Raw genomic sequence first — 9,487 nt, forward strand, 5'->3', positions numbered from 1 at the left:
GCGTACATTTGCATGGTGACTGCGGTTCAAAGGCATCGCCCTAAGAATCTGGGTTTATATGGATTTCCGATGGCTAACGGGGTCGTAGATTGCAGAAACGAGTGGGATAACACTCACTCCTTCCCAATCGCCGTAAAAAAAACGGCCAGGAGGATCCGGCGCGTGCAGAAGGTGTTGCGCTTCAATGGAACTCGTAAAACAGCGTCCCGGGACGCTCGAAGTTCTATTGGAGATCCTTGTGCTAGTGCTGAGAGTTATCCCACTCGTTTCTGCAATCTACGACCCCGTATAAGTCATTGGTCATCGGAAATCCATACCACCCCAGATTCATGGGGTAATGCCTTTAAATGTAACGTTCGGGAAAATTCTTGATGTCCTCCATACTTGCGGGTATGGTCCGGAACGTTCTTTCCGTGTAACAAAAAAAAAACACTAAACATCTACAAATCCAGAACCAGATCCGTCAGTTTATCAATCCAGGCAACTTTACAGCTGTTGAACTGAAATGAGACCTGTGAAGAAGAGTTCGTTGCTCGTGTGAGTGAAATGCATTGTTTCTTTAGCGGTCCTTTTTATGCGGTTTTATTTCGCAAGTTTTATAAATGTAAAGATTTGCATCGTTGGGGAAGTCAAGGCAACGTGCCGCTAAGTTGAAGCGGCAACTTCGCACGCATAAGTAGGAGTAGCGGTTTACGGGTGTTACCGTGATCACAGTTAATTTCTCCTAGTAATCCAGAAAAGGAGTGTGAAACAGCCTTTGTAAACCCGTCTCCCCAACGATGCAACTTATTACGCGAGAAAATGCGGGCAACTCTCTCGTCCTCTAACGTCCGCAGTCGAGCAAGTATGACTCAAATAAGTGATAATAATAATAAATATAAGTTAAATAGTCAAGTATAAATAAATGTAAACATATGAAACTTCTCCACTCGTACAACGGTGGATCGCCCTCGTTCGGTCGCCCATAATAGGTTGCATTGTTGAGAAGACGATCACACAAGTCTGCTCCATACACCATTTTCTGGATTATTAATTGGAATTGGGTGTGATCACTCTAATACTCTTGAGCTACGTCTTTCTCCATATTTCTGTTTAGAGACTTCGAAGGGTTCCTGGGGGTTCTCTATTTTTAATCGCAGAATCATTCATTTGAGCAACGAGATCACATTTGACCTGGTACATTGGTTAAGTGACAGTCCCTGAAAAGCAGGTTCGGCGTCATCTATTTTAATCCGCATTGGTGATTTTCATCCCAAACTATTTTAATTTTTGATAGGTCACTGCTGCAACCAAGCGAAGCCTCATCAAGAGCATTATCGTAGAAGGAAAACGATACTCTTGAATAACGGTTGCGAAGTCCAAAACTATCACTTCCAGGGATTTTGTTTTGCAACAATTCGCTATATGTCGACAGTCAAATTGTAGCAAGAGCCAAGACAAACCTTATTAGGGCTAACGTTTCGGCGTCGTCGCCTTCGTCAGAGCCTGGAAAGTCTGATCATTTGTGATATGTCCTCTCAAATGCCTCATCCAGAAGAAGTCATCATTCCCTAAGAAGATGCCACATCCAAAATCGAAACCAACACAGTCCAAATCGTTGTGCTTACCTAGGTACCCGCGTAGCCGTGATATTAGTGGACCTCCGCGTGATAACATCGCTGTATGTGTAGTCGTCACTGAAAGTTTCGTTGAAGCAACCTACCACCTTTGGTTATCCAGCATGCATTGCGGTAGACGCGTCGTGCTTGCCGGGTTGAATACATTTAAAGGCATCACTCCACGAATCTGAGGTGATTTGGATTTCAGATGGTGTATTCGTATACGGATAGTAGATTATGGAGAGGGGGGTGATTCCGTCATTTCTTCCTAATTGCCGTAAAAAACGGACCGGAAGATGCGGCGCGTGCACAAGGCTGGCACGCTCCAATCGAACTCCTTGTAGGAAGTAGCGAGCCGGAACGCCCGAGGCCGTGTCTTCCGGGCTTTTTTTACGGCAATTAGGAAGAAGTGGACGGAGTCACTTCCCTCTCCTTAATCTACGATCCCGTATACGAATACTCCACCTGAAATCCGTACCTCCTCAGATTCGTGGGGTGATGCCTTTAACACCGGCCTAATGTATGATTTTACTTTTCGAAAGTTTCAAAAGAAACGCTGTTTTATAAAGAAAGAAGAATGAGCGAGAACAAAGTTAGCAAGCTGTGTCGATTTCGAACCTCTCTGGTTCCCATTTCGTGCTTTTTGGAAAATTACTATTTAAAACAACTTTAGGAAGGTGGAAAATGAAAGCTGTTCTTGTTAGAAATGCTACATTTTTTCTAATCTAGCCTTGTTCCATGCCATCATGAAACATGAAAAGCGGTTGGAACTAGCATTTCAGATGATATCAGCGAAGGTTCGCGTTCCGTTCCTGTGCTTGTTTCGGCAAAAACATAAAACATAGAGATCTGGTTCAGTTGACAGATGTAATGAAATTATGCATCACAAACATCTGTTATGTGTACGGATGAGTCATCGGCCTCAGATCTGGTTCCGCCCGTTGTCCCACATATAAATGGCCCGAGTTGCGTTCACCGTAAATGCAAGTCGTGTTCTTCCAGTCAGATCTATCCTTTTTCTGTCCTCACCACCTCCCCAATGCTATTGTGACCTTAATCAGATAATCTGAGTCGAAATTTAGAATGAAACTGCTACCTGAAGGCATCAAGCAGGAATGGACGCACCACAAGGAGAAAGAGAGCGAAAACCAAAAGAAGGACGACGAGGTTTCACTGGTCTCCTCTGTAATTCCGGACGAGAAACCAAAGTCGAGTTCTTCGAGGATTGCGGACGTCGCCAAAAATACAGTACATACCCTTCTAGATAAGTATGTTCTTGAAGAAATATGAATTTAAAAAATATACAATCTCCAATCATCCCAATTCTCATTATTTATTTATTTTTATTGATTCACTTCTACTATATCATGCAACTATACTTTATGCGAAATTCTGAGTTCTCGGGAAGTTTCTATGGTTTCAAGATGAACCGATAGAACCAGAATACCAGAATGGTTACTACTAAAGTTCTTATAATTTCACCATCTTTCAGTCGATGACATAAAATACACGACGATTTCAGTATTTAGCTGATTAATCAACCGAAAACTCTTTCCTTACGGTTTTCTTTGCGGCAAGCTAGGTGAATGATGAATTGAGGACAGGTTTCGCTCAGATTTCTCGGATCATGACCTCGTGAAGCCGGAACTGTCGCATCAATGAACATGTCGCGCTTCAAATTATCGAGAATTTCAGTCTTACATTCAGAGGTTCACGGAGAGGAAATCTACTCATTGAACTTGTACTTTTCAGTTCTATTTCTAAGCACTTTTAATGTAGAGGAAATGTCTTTTTTCCTTTTGAAGTCCTTTCTTACTTTGAGCAATGAAAAATATGTTGGCCAAAAAGGTGTGTCTATCTCTGTCCATTGAGTATCTACACTTCAGGAAAAAGGAAGCGTGCTGCCTTCGACCACAGAAATGTTGCATACTCTCTGACAAATCCTGTGTGAGCAAGCTTCCAGGAGTACGACAACTGAAGGAAAAATTTGTGGCAAAAGAAGCTAGCGCTTAGGAAAAGTTGATGTTTTGTAGGAATCTGTCTGTATGTAACGTCGTTAATATGTACATTGTATACTCCTCGAAAGAGGAGGAGATTCAGGATCAATCGTTTGACGTCGATGAATGAATATTAATAAGTGATTGTATATTTGCTTTTTTTTATAAGAGTAAGAAATCTAGGAGGTGTCGAATAATGTCTATGAAAAAGAGTTCTGACGGGGTTGGATTCCTTTGTCGTGCAAGTTAATCGGAAGATTTCACTATCGGTTAAACGGTCACAGCGTGCCGAAGAGTCGAGGGATCCACCCGTTCAGAAACCTGTTTTGCCATACTTCTGTGTTGGTCGCGGAAGCAACATCGCAAATGATTAACTGCGATGTTTAGTTATGACGTATCTGTGACAGTAATGCTGACTATATATTCAGAAAATACTCGTTCCATTCTCTTTGCAAATTATATCACATCAAGCGAACATATGAATAAGATGGGGATAAAATTTCCCTAAAAAAACGTTTAGAAACGGAATGAGATTACTAATTAATACGGCACCTTTCTACATTTTTTTCAACCATTATCCGTATGGTCAGCGCTGAACGCATATTGTCGGCTTCACGCGTGCTACATACGTTTATGCCGGAAGGGACAGCCACTTTCATCGATCTATGGGACGGGAATCGATCATATCGATGAAAAAAGTAGGACTCTACTATGAACTAATCTTATTCATTCGCAATCACACAAAAAAGACCGAGAAAGCGCGAAAAAAGGAAGAATGAGAGCTTATCGTCGCCATCGCTTTATCGATTGTCGTCTCATCGACTGGCGAAAGCGCGTACCTGTGCCCGCCTACGTCGAGGACCTAACGCTGCGCTCTCCGTTCGACGACAAGTTTGAGCATAGTCGCTACCTAAGGGGTTCAACCGGACGAGCGCGGAAGCTGCCGCAACGCATGACCACTTTCCTTGCCTGACACACTCTTTCCGCTGCCCCACTCGTATCTCACCTATTATCTTCGACGGTGACCGCGCGTACATACGTGTGCGTCATCAAGCAGACTCTTTCTTTAATAGCTAAAAATGAACCATTTTTCAGCAATGAAGGTCCTCAAATTTTCAAAAGGAAGGAGAGAATTTCAAGTAATAAATTTCGGGAGATTTGATTGATACACCTTTCCTATCGAACTGAGAAATAATTCCTGACCGCTAGAAATAAAAAGTATTTGCAAAATTTTGTATACCGCTTGAGAGAGGATTTCTCGCTCCAGAAGTCGTTTTTGTTTAGGAAAAATTGCCTACTCGTTTTTTTTCAGATGATTGAAAGTTTCTACATTTTGAACACCATTCATTGATTTTTTATTTAATCAGGACCACTAAAGCTGAGTTAGGTGCCGTGTATGGAGAAAGAGCTGGAGCTTGGAGGTATTCCCGTTCTTTGTTTTTCAAAAAAAGCTTTGTTGTTTTAAGAATAGGAACTTTAATCTAAACCAATGACCACACATCCATCCTCTGACCAATTCTCGCGGGTTGAGGAAGAGGTTCTCTCACAATTTTTTTTAAAGAAAAGAACAAGTGCGAACTATTCAATGGTGTGTCCTGCGTTGTAATCCCTCCTATCGTTTCCAACGACTTCCATCCACCGCTCATTAGGTTTTTCGATAGCGCAAATTGTTTTTCGCCATGCTTTTCCTTCCTTTTTTCAGTTCATGTTCTTGATCTTCTCTCATGCTTTTTTTTACTTCATTCTATATTCTCCATGCACATACATACGTTTGTCATTCTGATTAAATGAACAAAGGAGGAGTGCAGGAAAGGCTCCATGTTATTCACTTAACATTCCACTTCGATGACCCGAAAAAACAAGAATCGGTGGAGTTAAAGGAGCGAAACGCAAGTGCCTCGAAGAGGGTGAAATTCTCCATGCAATGGTACATAACATTTTACCACTGCGTCATTTTTTCATCCATGCGCACTTTTAAGTTCAAATTTGAAAGAGTCTGCGACTCATTTTACAACCCAGTAGCACAGAACGAAATTTAGTTTCCTTGCCGAGTCAAGGATACGATGGGTGCTCAACACCTGAATGACTATCTAACCTATTCTCGGCTGAGGCGAGAAATAGAAACTAAGAAGACTTTACGGGTTAACAGCGGAAACATAAGGTTTTCCTCATTGATTACCTTGAGCCGTAGTCGAGAATGGCACTACTTTCTTCATTAACAATTGGCCGGAAGCCATCGACAATTTATCCTCTCATCACCCTGCAGAATGCATTCAAACCATATGTAAACTCAAGGCACAATACATCGCTAGCGTTTATCTCATTTACTGAACCTGGTAACGTAACAGAACGCTACGTAGCACAACTATGAATCACGAGTGTTCTGATAGGGACCTGATGACCCTACCCCGTAGATCAAAACCCTCACAGAGACTGATATGGGGCCAGTTCGTTTGTGACTGCGATGGACTCGTTCTTTTTGTTTATTTTAAGACTTTTGGCAGTCATCCAAGATGCCTCTAGCGTTCTGCGCGCAATGATCTCGGATTCGAAGAATAGTATCGTAACTTCTATCTCTATTTTCATTGACTTTTTATGACGTACTCTACGGTGTGCTTCCAGTGGGGTGGAGAGTCTGGATTTCTGTAAGGATTCCACCAATAACTTCTATCGTAACAAGCCCAAATGGAACGAAGCACGGATTTGACGAAGGATTTCCCCACCCATGGATAGGAGTAATGATTTACCAGTATGGCGTTATTACCACTTCTGATCATCCCCGGTGATGTGAAGACGTGCGTGGTGGCCCTGTCTTACCTCGTCTACCCAGCTCTCGGCAGTTTGTTGCGGGCAGGGACAATGTTGGATGAGGAGGAGAATCAGCAGTGCCTCTACGATTGTACGGGTGGGGTGGCTTCTGCTGCTTATATGAGACACATTAGTTCGATTGCGGACGTCAGACGACCTTTTTTCTGTATTTCTAAGAAGAATTGAATGCATTTACGTTCGTTGTTGTAAACTACGCCTCTACCATAATCTATACGTAGACAGATCTTAACATCGCTAACATCTTCGTGATAAACTGACTTTGAGCGGGTGTAGTGCAGTCGGTAAGAGGTTCCGCTGCGGATGCGCGATCGATCGGAGTTTTGAGTTCGTTCCAATGCCAACCAATAGTCATTGTACCTTTGGGATCAGTAAATTAATATCAAACCTTGGGTGGATAAAAACACTGACTTGACACATCGGCTAGCCCCCCGCAAGTCATTGTATAGGCCAGTTACACGTTCGTGAACCTCAAACGATTTTTAATTGAAGTGAACGTGGGGGCGCATCCCAAGCGGATTCATTAACGCCAAAAACTTTATCCTTTATCTATAAGCTGCGTTTAAAAGCTACCCTCGATAGCGAGCTTGCCCATTAGACCAAATTGTCGATATTCGATTGATCAACTGCATTTTCCCACTGTCGAACAGTATGAGGCAGAAAAGGGAACCAGCAGAACCAATTTGTTTATTGGAAGTAATCCGATGATCTGAAGATGTCTTGTCGCATGCAACGAGCATTTTAAAGTGCAAAGTGCAGCGTTTACCTCGCGATTGAAAGTCACAAGGTTTCTTATTCCGGAAATCTACGGTTGTTTTATTCGTCAGGAAACAATATAAGAGAAGAAGCAACAATAGTCTAGTTCACATCATTTTTCGGATGTTCTGGTTGTTAATACAACAAATAATTAAGCACTGTTCGAGAATAAGGAAAAAAAGAACACGTATGTTGAAAACAATGGCGAGATCGCGGAAGAGATTGCGTTGCCTCTGTTTATAACTGATCGATTGATTTTACGGCAAATCAGTGGAGAAACAATCGAAATATATACGAAAAAAAAAACAGGAAATAAACACTGCGAGATGTCAAACGACAGTTTTCAAAAAGTGTTGGAAGTGTTTCTGGAAGGCTAAGTGCGGACGTTTTGCTCCTCCATCTTGGAGGATACGTTGCTTCCCTCCAGTAGAATTATATTTTTTGGTGTGGTCCAATTTTTTGCTCTCGTTTCGAGGATCTTCGAATATCCGCAAGAAGTTTTTCTTCAACCATTTGGTTATATGGTTTGATGAGAATGATCTCACGTCTGGGCGCTACTAGCGAAAGTAGGTACGCCTGTGTTCTCCTAAATGGGATAGATAAATAAGCGAACGGACGAAAACCCTGTAAAGATTAGCTTCAATCAAGTTCCAGAGAAAAAAGGTTGTGCCAAAAAAAATTGAGAAAAAGTGTGAGGTCCTGTTTAGAATTTCGCAACGCTCTGCGAAATTAGATTATGATTCTGAGTATTTCTTGTTTTCCTTTTTTCTCAGAACCGCTGCCGATAAGGCTCCCGAGCCAAATTCTTCGTCAAGCAGATGCTTTGAAATGATGCTTTTGATATTTTTGCGTAGTTTTTGATTGTTTTGAGAAATCCACCGATTTGAACAGTGCAACTACTGGAATTACCTGCTATGTTTCTACGAATCTCTATGGAAATTCCCTGAAATTTGCTGATTCAAGTGAAAATAGCTGAGGAAAAAGTGAAAGATTAAAGAAAAACAAACTAAAAAGACAAAAGAAGAATAGTGAAGGAGAAAATTGATAGAAATTGCTCGAAACACATCAGAACGATGATCCACCTTTAGCTAGGAACTGCATGGAATCATAATCATAATCTAGTAAGACTATCCAGAATTTCAACGACATAGGCTATTCAAGTGTGAACTTATAGACATAACGAGCCAAAAAAAATGGTCAAAATTGGCACCGCTTTCTGGAAAAGTGGCGAGGTTGGTTCGCTCTTTGTGATTGCATGCGAGCGTGAGAGCGTCACCACGAATGCTGGAGAAACCAAAAAACTTGTGAATGTGATCTTTCCCCAGGAAAAGTCGCTGCGAAAATGTATTGGATGAAAAAAGGATGGTAGGATTAAAAGATGGTTTAAAATTGAATAAAATAAAAAAAGATGGGTGAAATAGTGAAATAGTGGAAGACGGTTATAAATTACTGGGATTAAGTAACAAGTCATTGCGAAGATGAGCCATACATTTTGTCTATTTATGGATGGTTTTTAAGTACATACTTCAAAAAAGTATAAACGGTTCATGCTCGCTTAAAAATTCCCTTCAGTGTCGTTTCCAAGTCGAGAAACTGTCAAAATTCAGAACAAAACAAAGTAAAAAAAATAAAATAGAATATAAGATGTGATAATAACAATAATAGAAGTAACAGTAGAATTGCAGAAGTGTCACAGAATAAAAATGGAAGGAAAATACGAAAGCTCACCCCATCGCATAAAGCGGCTCCTCCACTTCGACCTCCTCGCGTCGACAACGGCGACTCGGAGTTGCGGTCCTGACGCCACTCATGTTCTGAAATTCCAGGAATTAATAGTCACTCAACGCTTCATTCCATCACTTAAGGTCCCATCGATTTTCGTGTACGACAGAGAGACGAACGACGTCCAACAACGGAGAGCTCTACTCAAAACACGTCGCTGTAATGCAAAGACATGAGGATTTTTTGCGGAACAAAATCGAAGTGATGACGTCTTTTGAGAAACGTGAATGTAATGTGAAACAATGACTGACGCACAATTGTTTGAAGTCGTCTGGAGATGCTGAGATTTTCGTTAAGAAACAACAAACAGGAGAAAACCCTCGACATTTTCTTATCCTTGTGCGAGATTGAGAGGGTAGTGGGATATAACCTAGCAGAAAAAGTTCACTAAATTTAATAAGTTCAAAGTTCAAAAGTTCAAGCAAAATAAACAAATAGATGAAAATAAGGGTAGATGCTGTGGCGATCAACGCAATTTCCATTATCTTCAGCTTATATGTTATGGTTAGGAGATATTTGAATCCTTTA

General features: G+C 41.3%; 3 protein-coding genes across 3 annotated transcripts; 2 read left to right on the forward strand and 1 right to left on the reverse strand.

The window, feature by feature from the left end:
* Positions 1 to 505: 505 nt before the first annotated feature.
* Positions 506 to 3,611, forward strand: RB195_017908 (uncharacterized protein; the record flags this gene model as incomplete). Its single annotated transcript, XM_064185103.1, has 3 exons — positions 506 to 537; positions 2,681 to 2,866; positions 3,485 to 3,611. 3 exons carry the CDS (start codon positions 506 to 508, stop codon positions 3,609 to 3,611), a joined length of 345 nt encoding a protein of 114 aa, XP_064040984.1.
* A 2,735-nt stretch (positions 3,612 to 6,346) lies between these two features.
* Positions 6,347 to 6,589, forward strand: RB195_017909 (uncharacterized protein; the record flags this gene model as incomplete). Its single annotated transcript, XM_064185104.1, has 1 exon — positions 6,347 to 6,589. The coding sequence occupies one exon, from the start codon at positions 6,347 to 6,349 to the stop codon at positions 6,587 to 6,589; it is 243 nt and encodes an 80-aa protein (XP_064040985.1).
* A 1,020-nt stretch (positions 6,590 to 7,609) lies between these two features.
* RB195_017910 (uncharacterized protein) lies at positions 7,610 to 8,988 on the reverse strand (the record flags this gene model as incomplete). Its single annotated transcript, XM_013448389.2, has 2 exons — positions 7,610 to 7,763; positions 8,906 to 8,988. The coding sequence occupies 2 exons, from the start codon at positions 8,986 to 8,988 to the stop codon at positions 7,610 to 7,612; spliced, it is 237 nt and encodes a 78-aa protein (XP_013303843.1).
* Positions 8,989 to 9,487: the final 499 nt, after the last annotated feature.

This window comes from Necator americanus, chromosome II, assembly GCF_031761385.1.
Source record: "Necator americanus strain Aroian chromosome II, whole genome shotgun sequence".
NCBI classification, from domain to species: domain Eukaryota; kingdom Metazoa; phylum Nematoda; class Chromadorea; order Rhabditida; family Ancylostomatidae; genus Necator; species Necator americanus.